Source organism: Helicoverpa zea, chromosome 12, assembly GCF_022581195.2.
Source record: "Helicoverpa zea isolate HzStark_Cry1AcR chromosome 12, ilHelZeax1.1, whole genome shotgun sequence".
NCBI classification, from domain to species: Eukaryota; Metazoa; Arthropoda; class Insecta; order Lepidoptera; family Noctuidae; genus Helicoverpa; species Helicoverpa zea.
Genome location: NC_061463.1, coordinates 3,540,296 through 3,561,356, shown reverse-complemented (window position 1 = coordinate 3,561,356; position 21,061 = coordinate 3,540,296). Strand labels below are relative to the sequence as shown.

At 34.7% G+C, this 21,061-nt stretch overlaps 5 protein-coding genes and 1 non-coding gene across 6 annotated transcripts; 3 read left to right on the top strand and 3 right to left on the bottom strand.

Annotated features, from left to right (window-relative positions):
• The first annotated feature begins 1,731 nt into the window (after positions 1–1,731).
• Positions 1,732–4,981, top strand: LOC124635423. The gene is made up of 3 exons (XM_047171308.1): positions 1,732–2,179; positions 3,502–3,695; positions 3,909–4,981. Exons 1-3 carry the CDS (start codon positions 2,092–2,094, stop codon positions 4,743–4,745), a joined length of 1,119 nt encoding a protein of 372 aa, XP_047027264.1. The 5' UTR covers positions 1,732–2,091; the 3' UTR covers positions 4,746–4,981.
• A 371-nt stretch (positions 4,982–5,352) lies between these two features.
• LOC124635367 (mitochondrial thiamine pyrophosphate carrier-like) lies at positions 5,353–7,069 on the bottom strand. The gene has a single exon (XM_047171245.1). The coding sequence runs from the start codon at positions 6,985–6,987 to the stop codon at positions 6,019–6,021; it is 969 nt and encodes a 322-aa protein (XP_047027201.1). The 5' UTR covers positions 6,988–7,069; the 3' UTR covers positions 5,353–6,018.
• An 83-nt stretch (positions 7,070–7,152) lies between these two features.
• Positions 7,153–8,642, top strand: LOC124635310 (mediator of RNA polymerase II transcription subunit 10). Its single transcript, XM_047171178.1, has 3 exons — positions 7,153–7,572; positions 7,646–7,729; positions 8,259–8,642. Exons 1-3 carry the CDS (start codon positions 7,289–7,291, stop codon positions 8,446–8,448), a joined length of 558 nt encoding a protein of 185 aa, XP_047027134.1. The 5' UTR covers positions 7,153–7,288; the 3' UTR covers positions 8,449–8,642.
• On the bottom strand, positions 8,639–10,230 carry LOC124635309 (mitochondrial cardiolipin hydrolase-like). Its single transcript, XM_047171177.1, has 2 exons — positions 9,518–10,230; positions 8,639–9,435 (listed from the first exon to the last, which is right to left on the bottom strand). Exons 1-2 carry the CDS (start codon positions 9,861–9,863, stop codon positions 9,068–9,070), a joined length of 714 nt encoding a protein of 237 aa, XP_047027133.1. The 5' UTR covers positions 9,864–10,230; the 3' UTR covers positions 8,639–9,067.
• Positions 10,231–10,321: 91 nt separating this feature from the next.
• On the top strand, positions 10,322–20,685 carry LOC124635272 (exonuclease 1). Its single transcript, XM_047171138.1, has 11 exons — positions 10,322–10,611; positions 10,853–10,972; positions 11,210–11,261; positions 13,946–14,155; positions 14,463–14,678; positions 15,122–15,281; positions 15,567–15,703; positions 16,127–16,341; positions 18,433–19,072; positions 19,628–19,821; positions 19,973–20,685. Exons 1-11 carry the CDS (start codon positions 10,451–10,453, stop codon positions 19,992–19,994), a joined length of 2,127 nt encoding a protein of 708 aa, XP_047027094.1. The 5' UTR covers positions 10,322–10,450; the 3' UTR covers positions 19,995–20,685.
• LOC124635454 lies at positions 18,135–18,253 on the bottom strand. Its single transcript, XR_006985014.1, has one exon. It is a non-coding gene; the product is annotated as a 5S ribosomal RNA (ribosomal RNA).
• Positions 20,686–21,061: the final 376 nt, after the last annotated feature.

Genomic DNA, 21,061 nt, shown 5'->3' with positions numbered 1-21,061 from the left:
CGTTTGCGACGTATAGAATGTGTGCTAGAATATATTGTACGACGATGGTATCTTATGTATGTTCTGTGTTCATGTAGGACACAGATATTCTTTTAAGATATACTTTTTAATTACCCCCCAGCATATACTCAGCCACGTTGCTTTACATAGAAGGGTTTAGAAAAAGCAGCTCATGGTTGACGCCTAAACTCACTAGGTACTGAAATGGGACTCTCGCAATGGTGTCAGTTTTTATGTTTTTTCGAAAGGTGCAGTTCTTCTTTTCTTATTTGCATGCTTTCGAGTAGAGGAGAAAAGTTCGATGCCATATTAATAGGTCATCAAATGCATATATATTGAAAAATATAAGTTTATAGGTAGGTACTGTTCTGATCGCGGAAGAAACAGAAATGGTTCTGGTACCTACTATTTCATCTTATTATTGTACAATATCTTTGCAATACGTATCTACTGTTTACCATGTAAGTTGGCAAATATGAGTAGGTACAAGCAGACAATAAATAAATCCACAATATTTTGAAACAGTACCATTCTTTGGCAACGCAACTTGCTCAAAATTCCCTAGTTAAATGGCAAAATTTTCGTTATTTCACGGAAGTTTCTTAAGAAAAACGTAATAATATAACAATAGGCATCGAGGCAAACATTACACATAGAGAATATTTTGGGACAATAGCTGCAGAAACAATGGCGGGACGAATGTTTGGTGTCTGGCGATTATATTCGGTGATAGTTATCTTTATATGCTACGTAAATAACGACTTGCTTAGTTATTAAACTTGCAACTTGTAGGTAGTTTTCTTGCTGCTTTATCTCATTCCACTCGATCTATTTTTTTGCCTCGTTTATTGTCCCCTACTTGCTCCAAGTGCTTTTAGAACAACTAGGTAATGATCTGCAGGAAATAGTTACTTGAAAGCTTTCATGAAAGTTGAGCTTCTAGATACAAAAATAGGATCTCCAATTCGATCCCCATAATATGACAAGACTCAATCCACAGTTGGGTGCTTTCTGCTACGACAATAATTTAATAAAATCTCTCAGTTTTCAAGAGGCTCTAGCGTGCTCAAAGGCTGTATTTACCAGATAACGCGAGGTAAACATTTCTAAGTAACAGATAAGAAGTAAAAGTATGTAATCAATCCATGGATGCACAAGGCGAGGTCACTCAACTTCGTCAACAATTTTAAACGGCTTAACCCAATTTCTTTTAATAACGTCATGGTCTACTTGTGGTGTCGACTCACTCTGATGTCGTCTGTGATAAAAAAGTAATAGGATGTGCTACGAAGTAGGTGCTTAGCCTGGAATGTGGTTTTCGTTTGGTGCTTAAGTGCAATTTGCGGGCAGATAAAAATGCTTAGTAGCAAATAACCATTCAATTTCTAGACAATACTTAGATATATAACACGTTAATCTTAGGCCCTTTGATTTGTTAAGAATAACTTGTCTTCTTCTTCTAAAGAAGTTCCTTCCGAAAGCTTGAAGGGTAATGCCCTGGGAATTATGCCTAATCTATCGAAATCTAGTCCTGACGTAAATATTTGCTCCTTGTCTCCTTTCTTTTTTTTCTTTTGTCTCCTTTTATGTACCAGTGTCAGGTATTCAGCAGGTCCTCATACATCATCGTCGAATCGTTTCGCGAGTTGAGATGTGAACTGATTCGCTCTAATTTATTTGTATCCAGTACAACATTATAATTTATATGCTGTCGCAATTCTTTGGTGTAAAAGGTACCTATTTTTTCTCATTTTGTCCTTCTTAATAAGCTCATCACGGAGACATTGCAAGCGTCTCCATTTGCGCTCTAATAAATTGTCCTCTCGCCACCCGGTAACTAGGCAGGTACTATCTAGGCACCTGTCGCGAAATCGTCTAGAAACACAAGTAGGTGCCTACAATCGACTCAAGCGGGGATTATTTTCCAAAGACTGCACTTCTTATGGTCTTACCTTCCAAGCTTTATTTCACGTTTCGATTTCGCGGCGAGAGGAGGCATTCGCGGTATTTTTGACAGTTGCATTTTTTTTCGCGCGAAGGCGGATTTTTGAAAAGCCTAATTGAGATTGTGTTTGTTTATTATTGTGAGAAATGGTGAAGTTCTGGTGGATGTTTATATTGTTTGCGAAAACTGCTTCGGCTAGTGATAACGAACTTCCATCTGCAGAAGCACAAAAAGGTATCTTAACTGAACTTCTGTGGAAGTTTTTTTTAAAGCTTTCCTTGGATTTTTGTTGAAGTGGTTTGTGAAGGAGTAGGGTACCTATGTAGGTGATATCATATATGATATTTAGACAGCACGATACCATATAGAAAGGCCAGGGATCATATTATTGCACCAAGGAGCTTTTTACAAATCATTATTTGAACATGTTACGATGTTGGGTATCACATAAAATTGAGGAAACCTAAAACCAAAATAGGCCAATTGCCGGTTGAAAGAAAGCCTGTAGTTATATGCCTATGATTTCTAACAAAGCCCTTTAATAACAAAGACTAAATGGGCCGATTAGAACTTTGCTACGTTTAATGACTAGACTGACTGAAATAATATCAATATCCAAGTCATAAAAAGCAAAGACTACAAAAAACCTCAAACTGTTCTCACTCGTTTTCAATTAAGTACGGAGAATTTTCTCGTAGCAAACGAAAGTAAAAATTCCAAAACAAACATGCAGGTAGAGGAAACGTGAACTAGAACAAGAGAAATGAAAAGCGAAACTTAACCGCTATCACCAACAGATTATACGGTTTACTTGTACAGAGAAAAAGAGCTTCGTAATCTTAATATAAGTTAAACTCCCACGCTTTCACGACAAGCCACAACATCGCACACACTGCGATGATATGGCTGCGAGATTGTTCTAAAGAGTTACCGTGGCCCTAGTACATAAGGAGCTTAAGAAGGAAAGAGTGACACTTCCTTATTCTGCACCCACAGCGGGAGGGGTCATTTGATGATTTCTCATTAAAAAAAGTGTCCAAGATCTCGTTAATACTACGAGTACGAATATTTTGACGTCACAATCTAGCATAGCTCACGATTTTCACGCCTTTGAACACCAAACAATAGAAGTGAAAACAGTAGGATCAACTCGGAATATAATTACACGTTAACTTTCAATTTTATGTTTGCTTGCACATCATTTTTCTTTTCTAATTGTTGTAAGTACCCTTCCGGACTGATGTGCGTAATTTTCAAAAACAATCAGCGCGGTAATCACCAATGATAATTACGCAACTGTCCCATAATTTTGAAAACTAATGATTACCGAACAGAGACATAATTTTAAGGTATATTTTAAGATCTACAAAATTGCATCCCAGAAGCTTGATTGGTATAGGCATCATCAAAAGCGGTGAGAGTCACCGTACTTCAAAGTCGTTTAAAGTCTCAGTGAATTTATTATTTTGTAGTCTAATTCTGAGTCTAGGGCTACCCTACCACAAAGTCTGAGTCTACATAAAGTTCTATACTACAAATGTCTATCCTAATTTCAGAGTCACGATTCCTACCCCTGTTCGAAGTCAAGCGATATGACAATCGACCAGGCCCGGGGCTAGGACCGGGCGGTCTACCGCCGCTGACCACGGTGCCAATCGCCGGAGAACGCTGCTCCTCACGCCTCGAATCTGCTTTAGACCAGATGAAGCGAAGGAAAAGGACACAGCCTAAAAACCTAGATACTCCTTTGGTAAGTAACGACAGAACAGGGGCAGTAATTGGATAAAGATTATTCTTTATTGTAAGTTATCATTGTGTATGACGAATTAATCATTGTGCAGCTCGCACGACATCAATGTGAACTGACAATCAGACCACAAAAATCACCAACCGTTGTTAATTTTGTTATCGTCTCCAATCTTCGTATAAGTACATCACTGGTGATTAACGTTCTTGTTCGCAGAGCCAAAGCATCGACCTCAATGGCTACAGCTTGTACCAACAAATGCGATCGGCACCCGTGGACATGTATGTTACGAGAATGCGCGTACGACTCCCTCAGAACAGCAACTGGGTGAGAGTAGAGAAATGCTACTTCGACCCTAGGAACGTCTCTTTGGACACAATGCTTCTGTTCCATGATATTACCATCAGTGGGAATGTGGACTTGTATGATGCCAATGATCTCGATAGGGGTCTACCTCCGAGCAGGTTGAGAAGACATTATGCAGAATCCAGGGCTTTAGATGGACCTTATCTTGACGAATATTCTAGAAACCGCGGCAGCAATGGTTGTAACATGATCCTCAGATTACGAAAGGCTGGAATTGGTTTCCACACGAGACCTCTAAATCAACAACCTGGGAAATTCAACGTTAAAACTGATTCAGAATTCGTAGAGCCGGGCTTCATAAGTGTCTACGCGTATGGCTGCGAAAAATACATTAACAGGAACTCTGTAAGAAATAAGGATGATTTACCTTTAAACCGTAGGAAACGGTCAGATGAATTCAGTTTCGACCCACGACTACGGCAAATGTATGATGGTCAGGACAGTAGGGCCGCCGACAATAATCACGACATTATCTATGAGCCGCGAAGCAGGGTAAATTACGAACGAAGTAAACTGTTCAGGCCGGATGACGAATTGGACGAAGCTGAGGACATTTCACGAGAAATGGAGGATATATTCACGAAAGGTATTAGAACTCTTTTGACGACTTATATGAAGAAGGAACTGCAGCCTGCAATCAAAGACACGTTGATGAGAAATATGGGTTATGTTATATCATACGGCTAAAATAGGTACCAATTTAATATGACACATCTCTCAAGAATTCAGAATTGGTATCTAAAAGAAAAAATCACGATTCGCAAACAAGACTATCTTTTACTTTCTGTCTGAAAGTGATCCCATTTCATAAGATAACGAATGCAACACGAATCTAAATATAAGTGGTATACATTTTAAACAAATGTTTATGCAATTATATGAAAATATTTTTTATAGTCATTTATGTGATTAATTTTATGATTAAGTAAATTTTTATGACCCCATTTATTTTACTTATTTTTCCTCGTGTTATCCTTCCAACTAAAAAACCTTGAAAGGTGAATAGCTTATAGAGAAAAACAGTTATAGTTTTTTAAATTTTATTAACCAAAAAATCTAAAGGTTCAGTCTAAAATCTATTTACTAATTACGTATCACAGAAGTCTTTTGGACTGTACACAAAAACCCCAATTACAATAATTATATAATAAAAAAATATTACCAGGTTATAGCTAACTTTGGCCAAGTCCTTTCCTGATTAGACTAAAATCTATGCTATTCTCTATTTTGAAGAGATGATTCAATTTTAGGTATAATATCAACAAATATAGGAATTGCGTAATAAATAATAAAATTAATACTGTAAATGCGAAGTTGAAATTATATTATACTTGTATTTAACAGCAATTATTTTAATTTCTAATTATCATATTTTGTGGTAAAGCAAACTCGAGAAACATTTAAATTAATCAGCATTCAATACTAAACTCTTTTTAAGGCAAAGCTAACAACAACATAATATTTATACTTAAAAATAGAATAAATAGCTATCAATATAAATAAAAATTAATAACAAATTACATTTAAATTCATAAATATTTAAAAGTGAGTGTTAGAGAAGGCAAGTTTGATTTTATAAATTATGGAGTCAAAGATATGTGTAAAATTGGAATCAAATGTTTGTGATGTCTTCAATATTCTTTGGCAAGAATTATTAAATACTAAATAAATTTAGTCAAGCTAAAGCAAGCTGAAAATTTTATGAAAGGTACCCAAATTATTGAGATTCTAACTTTGACCACTTTATTAACAATGTTTTAAAAAGTACCTAGGCTTTGGTTTAAACCCACTACTGAAGCCAGTACCTTTTAAAACCTTGTTTCTATCTAGTCTAGTTTTGTTATCTAACATTTAACATAAAAGGTTCAATTCCTGCTGATTCACATTACAACTGATAATCACAAAATAAATATTGGCTAAATAACATTTTCAATTAGTTTCTAAGTATTCTCTATGGGCATCAACTCTTTAACCGCAGAAACATGTGTTTGATTTCATCATATACCGCAAAGTGCATTGCGGACACTAGCACAGCCTTAAGCATACTCGGCCCATAACCTTTATAGAGTGCTAGGAACCCTTCCATAGTGATAGTCAACTTCACACAATGTAGCAAACCATTACAGTACATCTGCTTACCAAACTCTTTCCTGTATTGTTGAAAACCTTGAATCTGTAATCTTTTTTTCACTAAATCAAATGGATAAATGGCTGTTTTTGACACAAACCCTGCTATAGAGCCAGCTATCAAGTTTGCCATTAATGAGGATTCCACCACAGAGTGCATAGTCTTTTGTCTTTGGAAGAATGGTATTCTGTTAAACACAGTCTCCGTGAACAGCCTGTATACTGCAAATTGTATGCCAGCGTGTGGGGCAATCTGCCCAAGTGTGGGAGTCAAGCCTTTGAATAATGACGCCACACCCTCAGTCTTAACCATATGTGTAACTGCATGTGTAAACCCTTTGTAGGCTTTTTTTGTTTTCTGCTCAGCTATCAACCTAGTTCTGACTGTATCAAAGGGAAAAGATACGACAGTACCCACGGCAGCAGCCACACCACCATTAGTAAAGTTTATCCAGTGTCTATGAGTATTATAGAAGGTCATATCAGAACCCTTGCATACTTGCGTGAGCGATTCAAATACGGAAAACTGCAGGACTCCATACGATATTGATAACAACTGCGCTGGTACGTGCCCACTCCATAACGTGAAAATTCCTTCTTCCTTCACAATACTGCCGACTGCTTGTAGTATAGAGCTGTATTTCGATCCATTTTCAATCGGTTCGAGTTGGAGTTGAAATCGTATTTTTAGAACGTCGAGGGGTTGCGCTACTGCTCTCGTGAAGGCCCCTGCTAGGCCTCCAGCAATCGCAGCTTCATAAAACGTTGTCTGGGTCCCGGTGTTCTGCACTGCCAGCACCATTACAAATGTTTTATCAAATTATTTTAATAAATCCCGGTTTTAATAAGTGCAATAACCTCGTCTCAATGTCAAACGTCAGACAGAGGATAAGGAAATACGTCAAAACAGCTGTCATGTGCCGGCCTCCGTTCTAAATCATTAATAATCACTATGGGTTATAAACATCGAAACTTGCCTGGAATCGAAACATTTGCTGTAATATACCACATAAGACAATGACGATGATCATGGACATCATTTCACATACTTAAGTGTTTGGTGAATAGCACTGCACAATGACTGCATACAAATATTTAACTTTATGGTTACAGTTTCCAAACGAACTTACATGACGTTTGATTCTATAGTTATGTGTCAAACAAAACGCCAAATGTCAACAATCTACTATTCAGATTTGGTTGGTGTTAGTGTTTGGGATAGCAAATTATCAGTTTGTGTATTTATTAGCTTTCCAAATCAAAAAATGTCTTCACCACTAGAAAACTTGGAGACCCAACTTGAAATGTTCATCGAAAACGTGCGGCAAATTCGCATCATCGTTAGCGATTTCCAGCCGCAAGGGCAAAGTGTCCTGAATCAGAAGATGTAAGTTGCTTACTTTCTTTTTTCAAAAACATTTTGCATAGAGTGAATAATATTTTTTTTATCAATATTGCAGACAGTCTCTGGTCACTGGCTTGCAGGAGGTGGATAAACTGAAATCTCAAGTGCATGATATTCATGTTCCCACAGAGGTGTTTGAGTAAGTGGATGCTTATCTATCTATACTAATATACTAAAGAAGAAACATTATTTTGTTTGTTTGTACTCTAAAGTTGGAACACTAGGTACAATATTCCAGAGTATTAAAAGGTATATTTTATTCAGGTGTTTGAAGAAGTTACCTTAGCATGCCGGCAAAACTGGGGGATAGCAATCTATTATTATATTCAGGGTACAGTTTTTACTTTGGTACCCAGTCTATTATACCTTATTAAATTTTACAAAGACCATGTTTGTTCATGTAGGAGAATAAAATGAAAATAATTTGAAACAATATTGATCTTGAATAGGTATTAATTTTGTTTGGTGGCAAAGATCTCTTTATGACTATGTTATGTATTTGTGGATGTGATGACCAATATCCCAGTGTTTAATGAATATTAGTTTAAATTGACATGTCAGTACCATTTCTACACAAAATAGTGAAAAATTATAATGCTCCTTTGTACTTCTTACTTATCACTCGTATCTCGTACTTGTATTTATTTGTGATTTTCTTATTTTTTCAGCTACATTGACCAAGGTCGCAACCCTCAACTGTACACTAAAGACTGCATAGACAAGGCTTTGGCTAAGAATGAAGAGGTTAAAGGAAAGATTGACTCATACAAGCGGTTCAAGAGTCATCTTCTGTCCGAGCTCTCCAAAACATTTCCCAATGAAATAGCTAAATATAAAGCTATTAGGGGTGGGGAATAGATACTAAGTGTAATTTAGTTTTAGTTTTTTAGTTAATTGTAAGTTTTGTAACTATCTTCATGGGCCAATGATGTAGTGTTGTAAGATGTCAACTATCCTGAAAATACAATTTTCGATTAGTATTTTTGTGCCCATTACATACTTCCGCGTAAGCAGTGAACAGCATATTTTTTTGAATAAAAGACTTTTCAAAATTTTGTTGTAATTTATTGATGAAAACATTAGAAATAATAGAATATTTTACAAATTAAAAGCTGACATTGAAATATTTAAATATGAATAAGCAAAAAGATACATCAATATAGACATGAAATGGAAATAAGAATAATTATGTAAGGAATATGGAATATCGGAAAATACAGGTTGAAGAAACACTTTTCTTCTAAAAAGCAGTTTCAAAATGTGAAATCAAATATTTTAGTTTGAAAATGAAAAACGGAAAATATATTCTGAAAAAGGCAAAGGCCAGCTTCACCCTTGGTGGGGTACCAGTAGCAAAATTTTAAAATGGATTAAACATAATGGTCTAATTATTAAAATATGTTAATACATTGATATAATACAGGGCATGTTTGGTGATAAAACATTTGTAAAATATTGAGGTAAAAAGATATGCATGCTACAATATATAAACTTCTGGGGTCAATGTTGTTTCTCGCATAGTGTGTGGTTCTAAATCCGTTCGAGTTTCAACATTATTTGTTTCAGAATTTACATTTTCTACGATTTCTGGGTCGCTCTCGTTTGGCGTAGGCTTGTTGTTCAACCGTATATCGCTAGAAAATTCACCCCACATTTGATAAAATTCACTTTTTACTGGTTTTACAAGTTGTGATTTGCTAGTGATGTACACGTAATTCCAATCGTCGGCAGAGCGGTCATTACCCCAGTCTAGAGTGCCAGTCATAAGAACTTTGTCGTCGACTAAGCAGAATTTGTGTTGCATCTCATAAATTGGTTCATTTACTTTACATTTGATTTCTGCTCCTAAAAAGAAATATGTTATATATCAACGTAAATATCAAATAAATCGAATTTAAATGAGAAATATTGAATAAAATGTACTTACCAGCTTCTATGAGTTCATTTATAAAAAAGTCTGTCGAGTCGTTATATCCAGACCGGTCAATGATTATACGAACTTTGATATTTTTCTTCTTTATCAAAGTGACCAAGCGAGCTTGGATAGCAGGATTGTGGATGCTTGGCATGCAGACATTTACAGTTTTCTTAGCCGCTTCTACATAACTGATCAACTTGTCGAAATAGTTGTAGACATTGAATTGTAATTTGCAGAACACCATTACTTCATTTATTTCAGCATTGCGACTTTTGTAGTAGTATGCAGCCGCGGACACAGCACACGTTATGGCAACCGCTGCAGCCGACGATAGAATGCGTGGATTTAATATCATCTTACGTGTTATCAAACATAAATCCAATTTTGGTACGCAGACAGACCAATCTAACAATTATATGTTTCGAAATAGAATTAAGAGGTCAAACCGTACTGTCACCATCACATTATCCAGTAAAAAGTAATCTTACAAATACCCTCACTCGCCTTCATGCTTATTATGTTATTACTACCCTCAATATATATCCGTATGTGAACAGTGCATGGAGTATATAGTGATAAAAAGTTCCGAGAAAAGTTCGAAACTACTTTATTCAGGCGATAAGTTATATTTATAGTGAAAATATCATATTAAAAAATAATCACAACTGTTGGATACCTATTTTTAATAATTCAATAAATATAAGATTTACTGATAAATCATACTCGACTAAATTAATTTCTCAACGTCAAATTATAAAAATGGCCGTCAGTCAGCCGCGCGCCGAGCATCGAGCTTAGAATTACTTATATGTCAATGGCGCCGAGTGGCGCGAATATTGACGTTTTTTTGACAGAACTGGTTGTTTTGCACCCGAAGTTATTATTTTTATATTTTCTAAAAAATAATTATAGATAATGGTGTGAATTTTAAGAACAACAATCATGGGTATAACGGGTTTATTACCTTTTATAGAAAAAGCGTCTGAGCGCATTAATGTTAATGAATTTAATGGTTGTACAGTGGCAATAGATTCCTATTGCTGGCTTCACAAGGGTGCCTTTGCTTGTGCTGAAAAACTGGTACGAGGTGAAGAGACTGATATGTAAGTTTTATATAAATTTAACTATCTTATTGTATTTAAAAAGTAACCCAAAAGAAACCCATGCCTAATATTATTTTAACCTTTTGTGATGCAATATGATTAGGTGATTTTTTTACCTTATCAGATAAAACTACTGATATTTATGAGACACACTAATGTTTATTTTTATCAAATTATCGACTAACTTTAGATTAGGCCTATTTGTTAATTGTAACACCGCCATTTTCTATTTGTTTTACAGGCATATAAAATACTGTTTGAAATTTGTGACTATGCTGCTGTCTAAGAATATCAAACCTATCTTAGTATTTGACGGAAGGCACCTGCCTGCTAAAGCTTTAACTGAATCCAAAAGGAGAGAGTAAGTTATACTACTAATATTATTAATGTGATAACTGCGGTTACTGTTGCCCCTTCACATCAAAACTACTAAGCCAATTTGAATTAAATTTAGTACACTGATAGTCAAGAGCTTGAGGAAGGACATAAGTAAGCTACTTTTCCTCTATTTTGGAGAGTAGGAGTAATTTCTCATTGATATTTTTACATTTTATAAATTCGAAATAAAAATACCTATCTGCTTTGTTCATAATTTCAGGTCTCGAGACATATCTAAGAAAAGGGCAGCTGAGCTATTAAGTCTTGGAAAGGTAAGGTATCTAAATATCTTTTGTTGTAATTAATTAGTTAAACTTCGAAAACCAGTCCCTACCATTAAATAAAACTAATTATAAAAAATGCACAATTACACATATACTCTTTATATAGCCACTCAAGCGTCCGAGGTGATAACAGTCACCAAAAAAATTCTTGCCTTAAGCGTCCATGGTGACTACAGTATCCGAACGACATCGTTCGGTTTAAACGTGTACAGCGCTATAGCCAGGTGGTATTAATATAGTTGATTGATACTAGATGGCGCGTTATTAAATTTGTCATCCGTGAGTTGTGATTTTTTCTGTGCAATGGCAACATTAAATTTATAAAAAAATATATTGAAGTGACAGTTCGTCGTTTTTGACAAGTGACTTTTTTGTGTGTGGAGCTCTTGACAAAAATGTGGTAAGTTTCTTGTTTTATACCTTATTTAGATTGTTATTTTATATCAAAATAAACGTGAAGAAATTTCCTTTACGAAATATGTATTATTACGACAATTTCAAAACGTTTACATAGTATAATTTAGGTGGAAAAGTTATACGATCACTACACGATCATCGTTTGATACTTTTCTATTGTTTACAGTGTATTCTAATTGGTTATTTTTGTTAAATAAATGCAAAATATACGAGAATCGTTCACTATTAGCACGTTAATGGCCATTTACAAACGAAATACATTGAGATGGGGTCTATAATGATTAAAATGTTAAGACGTTATTCATGATTTTAGTGTTGGTGAGCCGACTCCCCTTGGACTGATCTACTTACAACGTAAATAATGGTTTGTTCACACGGAGCGTTTTATGATCAATTTGGGAATGTTTTGTGGCTTTTGGCTTTGTTTATGTATCTACTTATAGGTGACGGCATGTTTATTTAGTTTTCGTTTTTCAATATCAAAGAATGAAAAATACCTAAAATTACAGTTTTACAGTGTATTTATTTTACTGTAATATCAATAACCGCTTTCTTTTTTTCTATTTAACATAATAAAAAATTATATGTAATAAAATTATATAAAAGTAAACATGTTTGCTCTATAAACATACCGAACAGTAATATGCGTGTTTCATTAAAACAACGTCGTCGTGTGAACACGCTATTAGCCGGGCGGCCATCTTGTCACATTTTTACGTCGCCCGAGGCCCAGTGACCGCTTGAGAAACACTTAACTTTGTTTATTTTTTCATGACAGAAAACTAATTACTTATATTAAGATATTGGTATCATTTTAAAGAGTATATCCTGTACTAATATAATAAAAAAACATTGTTACCAGTAATCACTATATCCTTACTAATATTATAAATCGGAAAGTGAGTTTGTTTGTTTGTTTGTTTGTTTGTTCCGCTTTCACGCCGTAACTACTGAACCGATTGCTTTGAAATTTTGCAGACGTAAAGTTAGAAGTCCGGATTAAATAATAGGGTACTTTTTATCCCGAAAAAAATAGATATTCCCGAGGGAAAACAAAAATATTGTTTGCTTGATGGATGGATTGTAGATGGCGCTGTGTGTCGTTTAAAACAAGGTAATATATTGCAAACGAATATAAACATGTAAATTTAGAAGCTAAATGATACGATAATGAATCCCCGAAAATGAGGAATTCCCGAGGGATGATGTACAATTTGTTTAATCGTCTAAACTGTTTTTTTTTACATCTACTTATATATTGCAAACGAATATGAACATATAAATTTAGAAGCTAAATGATACGATAATGAATCCTCGAAAATGAGGAATTCCCGAGGGATGACGTACGATTTGTTTTATCGTCTTAACTGTTTTTTTTACATCTACTTATCCTGAATTAACTATAATTCAACGAATTACTAATTGGTATAAGTATTAGTTAAGTTATTTCGTTCTTGAGGTATGCGATAGATGGCGCTGGGTGTTTTTAAAACGTGGTAACGATGTGTTTTTAAAATACATAAGAAGTGGAATGATAGCTTTTTAAAACGTGGTGACGTTGTTTTTTTAAGATACGTAAGAAGTGCAATGATATCTCGCGCTTTAACCTGTAGCTCATTGTTCAATCGCGAGCTTCCCGATAGCTCGATAGATGGCGTTGTGCTTTTCTGTATCGTGGTGTTAAGGTTCGCCGCGAATTAGTCTGTTTTGAAATCAGTGGGGCCCAGTAGCGCCAGGGCCAGCCGCGGCTGCGGGTTGTTCGAAAGAGGTACCGCGGCCCTGGTATATAAAAGGCCTAGGACGGAACACGACGATTTTAGTCAGTAAGAGTCTGACACTCCCTCACCGCTGCTAACCCACAGCGGGAGGGGTGAACCGAATTCCACGCGGGCGAAGCCGCGGGCGGAAAGCTAGTTTTTCTTATAAAACTCGGAATAAAAAAAATTACGATATTTTTTTTGATATCCTCAACTTTATACTTTATTATCATCCTATAATATTAATTAAAGTAATTTACTTTTAATCAAATTAAATTTTACGTTCTTTTAGCTTTCCGTGAGTATTTTTTATTCGAATCTAGCTATTGTAGTTTTTCAGTAGTAATCGTTTTTGTTGAGAGAGTCTCGCTTGGTCGTAAAAAAGCAATTGACATTTCATGCGCGGACAGGTGGGCCGAGAATCACTGCGCGGCTTGGACGCTTGAGTGGATAGAGGAGTCGCAGAGTTCCATAGAGTAATAATACAAACTCTTTCAGATTGAGGAAGCCCGTAACTACATGAGGCGTAGTGTGGACATCACTCACTCTATGGCTTTAAGTCTCATCAAGGAGTGCAGGAAACGCAATGTGGACTGCATAGTGGCGCCTTATGAAGCTGATGCACAACTAGCCTATTTAAACATAAAGAATATTGCTCAATTAGTCATTACTGAAGATTCTGATCTCATATTGTTTGGGTGTAAAAAGGTATGTAAGAGTCCACAACTACAGAAATTAAATAAAAAGGTTGGCCATTGGATAATGACTGAAAAACTATACATACACTAAATTAAGACATTAAAATGGTTTGTGATTTCATTATTTTTAAAATTATTCTGTGAACATGACCTTCAAGAGTGGTTGAAACAGAATGTAAAATCCTTTGCCACTAAAAAATCTACTCTTATATTCAAAAAATGTTAAAGTAACCAATATTTTCTTATTCAAAAATTCCATACATAAGTTTAAGTGCACAAAAAATCATTACTTGAGTTCACCTTCCTCTTAATTCCAGGTACTATTCAAAATGGATCTCGACGGTGTAGGCACTCTAGTTGACACAACTAAACTACCCTTAGTAATGAAGTGTCCTATAGAGCGCTATACATTTGACAAGTTTAGACAGATGTGTATCATGTCTGGCTGTGACTATTTAGCTTCTCTGCCTGGCATAGGGCTAGCAAGAGCTAGACAGTTTGTGACGGCTACTCAGGACTCGGATTTTGCAAATGTAACTATAAAGTGTAATATTTTAAATAAATTTAATTATTATTAATAATATTATAATAATTAATATTAATATTATAAATTTAATAATTTATTTTTAATTATCAATGGATCATTTAAAAAGCAGTCATCTGATATTTTTATAATAAAGTTGGCTTGAGATCATCAAATAAACTGCGACAACAGCAGAAAAACTTGAACAGTTCATTTTGTTTTGGGGTTTAAAAATTAAAATAGTAGATAAAATATTGGAGGCATACATTTTTATTATACTTAATTTATTAATATGTGATCGAGACCTGATCACATATTAATGGCCTAGAATATGTAGGTATTTAAACTATCGTAATTATCTTACTTGTACATACACATCGAAACCCGAATAATACCAACTACATAGATTATCTTGACATTAAAAATAAAAAATATATTTACTCCACATTACAGGCATTGAAAAAACTGCCAAGTTTCCTGAACAAATCCTCATTAGTTGTAACAGATGAGTACAGAGAGAATTTCATGAAAGCTGAAGCTACATTCAAACATCAGTATGTTTACGATCCTTTAGAGAGGCAAATGGTGAGATTGACGGATCCTGAAAATGAAGGTAGGTCTTATTTAAATAGTAAGTTTCACATAACCAAACTGACTAAGGTAATTTTCATAAAAGCTTGCAAAGGCTTGTTTAAAATATAAACTTTGATTTTCACTTAAAAGTAGGATCTACTAATGATTCTATCCAAGAATGCTATTGAACATACTATAGTTATAACTTAGTAGTAGTAAGTATCGATTTTGGGCTAAAACCCAATGTAATTTTTTTGTCTCACCTTTTTTTTCCTTTTAATTAAGCTTTCTAATTCACCATATTTTTTTTATTTTTCGATTGCAGATATAGAAAAAGCATTCTGTGTTAATGCTGGTGAACTATTGAACCCTGACACGGCATTTCAACTGGCTCTCGGAAATCTAGATCCTTTTAGTTTGAAGAAGATGGATGACTGGCATCCAGATTATTGTAGCAATATGGTAAATAAAGTAAAAAAATATTTATGTAGTTGCTCTCCAGTATAATGAATCTGAAATAACTAATAATACAAAATCTATGTTTGTAACTTTTACACACAAAACCTGCAGAATTAATTATTTGACGACACTTAGTGACTTAAGATCACAACAATATATAGGCTACTAGCTTTTGCCCGCGGCTTCGCTCCCGTCAACTGACTTCTCTACTTTACCCTATTTTTTTTTTTCATAAGAACCTTCTCCTGACAATAACAAACACAACAAAAAAAGAATTAGCCAAATTGGTCCAGGCGTTGTTGAGTTATGCGCTTACCAACACATTTTGTGATTCATTTTTATATTATAGATATTTATCCAGGTGCAGGAAGTGGTATCCTAGAACAATTGGATACGCAATTTGAATTTCTCATTACTTTTTTTCAGAATGAACCAGTAAAAACAAATAACTGGAAAGATACAGGAGTATCACCACATCCAAGTATTTGGAAAAAAGAGTTCCTATCTTACCTTGAAGATTCAACTCCTTGGTTGAAAAAGGAAAAGAAACCTGAACCAGTATTTGCAATAACTATCACTAGGCCTAAGAAAGTGGTGCAACTAAGTAGTAAATTCGTTCCTGAAACTCAGCTCGATGAAAGGTTTGTAAAATGTAACTAAAAAAAATATTTTTCTTACCGGATTCAGCTGAGCGCTGGTACTTAGCTGCATTAAACTGGAAGCCGACCCCCAACATAGTTGGGAAAAGACTCGGTGGGAAGATGAACTAAAATATTTTTTGGTAAAAATAATAGTTTAAAAAAACTAAAAAACACGCTTTTTATAGAAAAACGAACTAAAAAATAGAAAATAAATTTTAACGAATTTAAATTAAGAAAACAGTGTTAAAAATTTCAATGAATGTAAATTAATAATAGTGTGAATACAAAAAAAAAAGATTTAAAAAAAAGCGTGGGGTGCATGGTGTCAATAGTTATAAATATTTTATTGACAGATATGAGTACAGTGATTTTCATTTCGATAATATCTTAAAAAGCACCCCACGCTTTTTTTAAATCTTTTTTTTTTGTATTCACACTATTATTAATTTACATTCATTGAAATTTTTAACACTGTTTTCTTAATTTAAATTCGTTAAAATTTATTTTCTATTTTTTAGTTCGTTTTTCTATAAAAAGCGTGTTTTTTAGTTTTTTTAAACTATTATTTATTTTCTACTTTTTAGTTTGTTTTAAAACTATTATTTGTTTTGTAGAATTAAAATTCTCTTTAGTATACAAAAAAATGTCAATATTAGAGAAAACGGCTAAAGATAATGATTGGAAATAAAAATTAACACCGAGTCCTGCCTTATCGACTGCAGAGAAAAATTCTAGAAAATTTTAATTAATTTTCTTACCTTATCGACTATAGATGAAAACTATATAAATTAACAAAAATCATATTTTGCAAATTGAAAAGCCTAGAAGTCGGTGTCTAATGGATGTTACTAAGTTAATTTTGCCACCGACTTCTAGGCCGATGCACCTAAAATTAGTTTTTTTTTTGCTTTTTAGTGTTTTGGGAAGTCGGTTGAATTTTTTTGTAAAAAGGTTATTTATTTAAAGCTTTTCAGTGATACGAATAGTTGTCACTATCCATACAAGTGGGAAGTTCTCATCAATACAAAGAATATAAGTCGTAACGAGGTATTTTACATATTCAGTTGTCGAGTTCCCTCGACTTTCTCTGGTCTCCATCATCAGGACAGCTCCAAACCTTCACTGTTGCATAGGTCTTGTCAATACAAATAATTTAAGTCCAAACACGAGGTAGTTTACATATTCAGTTGTCGAGTTCCCTCGACCCTCTCTGGTCTCCATCATCAGGTCATCTCCAAACCTTCACTGTTGCAAAGGTCTTGTCAATACAAATAATTTAAGCCCAAACACGAGGTAGTTTACTTATTCAGTTGTCGAGTTCCCTCGACCCTCTCTGGTCTCCATCATCAGGTCAGCTCCAAATCTTCACAGTTAAATAGTGCTTTTAGGCGTACACCTGAGTGTCAAGTTTTTATATGCCTATGTATGCCTACAACTTTTGAAGGTTGCCCTCTATTTCTCAGGGTTTCCATCATCAGATCCTGACCTGATGACTATGGGACCAACTGGCAGCTATTCCGAGTCGAACAAAAAAAGAATCGCGTAAATCGGTCTATAAACCTCGGAGTAATCGATGTGTATGTGTAACCTCCTCCTTTTTGGGAAGTCGGTTAAAAATGGAATAATTTTATCAAATTGGTGTATTGTCATCGGTCCTCAATAAATCTACAAAGTTTGAACGAAATCTGGCTGTTTAAAGTGGGTCAAAATCGCGCCCAAAGAAGTCGGTTACAAACATACAAACATACAGGTGAAGCTAATAAAAAGCGTGTAAAAATCCAAAAAAAGCAAAAAGCCAACGTCACGCGGTGTTCCCAGGCGGTCACCCATCCAAGTACTGACCGCGCCCGATGTTGCTTAACTTCGGTGATCGGACGAGAACCGGTGTATTCAACGTGGTATGGACGTTGGCGATAATTGAGACGAAATTATCAATCTGTATCTATGGATCGTGACGTCAATATACATGCTTGTTGTAATTTATGGAGAAATTATAGTTTAAGTATTGTGTGACTACGGTTTAGAATAATAATTTTGTTCTGCAGTTCTAAAATAAGTTTGCTGACTTCAATTGCTCTCTTTTTCTTCCAGTTTATCAATAGAAACATTAAGCACCATGTACTGTACAGAACCAGCTAGTAAGAAACAAAAGACAGACGATAACAACCATATCGACCTCACACAATACTCCGAAAACGAACACAACCAACAAATAAATGATGAAGAAATCACAAACAATAGCACACACAAGGAAAAATCACCCATACTAGAAAACAAGGAGAGGTCATTTAGAAAATGCCTTAAGAAAACTGGCAGCTACTCCGTCCTTAAAAAACTGAGCAGTTTTCCTAGAACAGTTTTAGACAATGATGTGGTAGAAAGTAAGTTTTTCTCACCAGAACCAAGTGTGAGTGATAGCAACGTGTCTCGAGAAAGCATTACTATCGAAGAATCTCCGGAAAACAAAAGAAGGAATCCGTTTAAAAAACAAGCTCCTATAAGTATTACAATACCGGATTCTGAAGTGCCTTTAGAAGAGAATTCGCAGAAGGAGAATTCTCCAGGCAATATAAATCCGAAATCGAGTAGTCCTATATTACAAGTTAGTCCAATATGTAGGAATAGTGTGAGAGAATTGGATGTAAATGTAATAGACAATACAGCAAGTGAAGAATCTGTGATAGAAAATACTTATCCTTTGGAAACTTTGATAACACCTACTGCCTCTCAGGTAAGAGATATTGGTATTTCATTTCTATGCTGACTTCGGCTGAGTTGCACCATTTAACTATAACTATTGCTGGGGAGTTTGTTCCACCACTTCTTCATCCCAGCAAAAACACATAGGAAGTGGTGAAGGGCGGGCGTTTTGGGGTCTGTCTTTTGTAAATTTGACGTTCGAAAAGTGCTGATTTTCAGCCTACTTTGAATAAATAACTTTTGATTTGATTTGATTTGATAATGATAAACAGCCATAAAATTGTCGCCCATTGATCAAATTGGCGATTTGACAACTTAAAAAATGGTTTGGTTATCTTCACAGTTATATGGTGCAACCCAATAGTACTATTTTATCTAACAAAAAGGCAGATCTTTTAATATCTAATGTGTGTTGTGTCAGTAATTATAATTAATAAGGCCAATTATCGTCTCTAAAATGTACACTTAACAACGGTGTATGAAAACACTGTTGTTTTTTTGTACACTTGTGTCATTACTTTCTTCCTGTAATTATTTTTCTTCAAATTATCTTGGCCAATTCAATAATCTTGTCTTATTTTTCCAGTCATCTTTCGGCACATCACCAACAAAGTGGAGAAATTCTCAATCACAATCGTTCTATGGCAGCCAGACTAATAAACCGAAGAACAATTTAAATAGCTTCAAAAAGTCTGCACCTAGGCAGAATGGAATCAAGAAATCGCCGCCTTTGCCTAGTAATCAACCTACGTTGCTCGGCAAGTTTGGTTTTCAGAAAAAGTAAGCTGTGTTTATTATTTTATAGAGCCATTAAAAGAAAGAAAAGTAGATTTTCAATTGGTTAATTATTTCAAAATCCAAAACCATGATTTAAGAATAAAATAATCTTTCTGTCGAAGAGTTTTATTAAAATAATACGTGTTTGTTGCAGGCCCGTTTTGAAAAGATGTTGAACCTTAGAAGAAACTACGAAAAGTATTTTACATAATATAAATTAAGTATCAATCAAGACTGTCTGCATTTTGAATGTAAGGCTAGCTCGCATACAATCGAAATGTATGCCTCAAATATACACCGTTACTTTTTTATCGTTTTAATTCCGAAGACCTCGCAATAGGTATCATAGTAAAGCCCCCTTTAGCATGTAAGATATACAAAAAGTGAAGAAAAAATCTTCTTCTATTTAACGTTTGAAATCTTCTGTTTCAAACGTTATTGACCAATAGCATGTTAGATTTAAGAAAAGTGACGAAGAAATCTGTTTTTTTTTTTCATACATTATTGACCAATAGAATTCTTATTTAAATTGTTTTTTTTTTCGCTTATTTTGTTGATCTAACATGCTAACAGCTTTAGTCATGATACATATGAGGTTTTCGGGAATAAAATGATATAATTGTTACAGTCTATATGTAATATATATTTGAAATCCGAAAGCAGATATTACGTGTCTGCCTAGACCGAAGTGTTATAATTTTAAGTTAAGCATCAGAGATGTGCATTTAATTTATGAATTAAGTTATTAAATTGAGTACAATGTTTATGACGGAAGCAGATATAAACACTGCATTTATTGTTGACTGTAATTATGTTTGTAATTAGGAATGGTTTTGTAAATAAAATCGTTTCTATGAATATCAAAAAGTATTTTTATCATGAATAAGGGCCTATGCACACCGCGTTTTTTAAACGCGCCGTCGACGCGCGTTTGTATCGATACAGACGCGATACGCACGCGAGTCAGACGCAGCCTGTAGACCTTTGCACACCTGTATGAATACAGACGCGCGTGTGTAGCGATACAGACGCGCCGGTGACGCGCGTTTGCATCGATACAAAGGACAATAAACTGGGGCCCGATTCTCCTAATTTTACTTAAGCGACATACGATTCACGTTCGACTCGATTCGACTGAGATCCGATACCGACTCGATTACGATTGAAGCGTATGTGGCATTCCGCTATTTTTTCTTTGAAATAAACGTTTTTATCCTTTTCTGTCATTCAATAATGAATCATT

Excerpts from the sequence above, each read along its gene's own strand:
- LOC124635423 (XM_047171308.1), top strand. The coding sequence starts at position 2,092 with ATGGTGAAGTTCTGGTGGATGTTTATATTGTTTGCGAAAACTGCTTCG. Across the intron at positions 2,180-3,501 it reads ATCTGCAGAAGCACAAAAAG|AGTCACGATTCCTACCCCTG; the intron begins GTATCTTAACTG and ends TCCTAATTTCAG. Across the intron at positions 3,696-3,908 it reads AAAACCTAGATACTCCTTTG|AGCCAAAGCATCGACCTCAA; the intron begins GTAAGTAACGAC and ends TCTTGTTCGCAG.
- LOC124635310 (XM_047171178.1), top strand. The coding sequence starts at position 7,289 with ATGGTTACAGTTTCCAAACGAACTTACATGACGTTTGATTCTATAGTT. Across the intron at positions 7,573-7,645 it reads AGTGTCCTGAATCAGAAGAT|ACAGTCTCTGGTCACTGGCT; the intron begins GTAAGTTGCTTA and ends TCAATATTGCAG. Across the intron at positions 7,730-8,258 it reads GTTCCCACAGAGGTGTTTGA|CTACATTGACCAAGGTCGCA; the intron begins GTAAGTGGATGC and ends TTATTTTTTCAG.
- LOC124635309 (XM_047171177.1), bottom strand. The coding sequence starts at position 9,863 with ATGATATTAAATCCACGCATTCTATCGTCGGCTGCAGCGGTTGCCATA. Across the intron at positions 9,436-9,517 it reads AAATGAACTCATAGAAGCTG|GAGCAGAAATCAAATGTAAA; the intron begins GTAAGTACATTT and ends ATTTCTTTTTAG.
- LOC124635367 (XM_047171245.1), bottom strand. The coding sequence starts at position 6,987 with ATGGTGCTGGCAGTGCAGAACACCGGGACCCAGACAACGTTTTATGAA.
- LOC124635272 (XM_047171138.1), top strand. The coding sequence starts at position 10,451 with ATGGGTATAACGGGTTTATTACCTTTTATAGAAAAAGCGTCTGAGCGC. Across the intron at positions 10,612-10,852 it reads CGAGGTGAAGAGACTGATAT|GCATATAAAATACTGTTTGA; the intron begins GTAAGTTTTATA and ends TTTGTTTTACAG. Across the intron at positions 16,342-18,432 it reads GAAACTCAGCTCGATGAAAG|TTTATCAATAGAAACATTAA; the intron begins GTTTGTAAAATG and ends TTTTTCTTCCAG.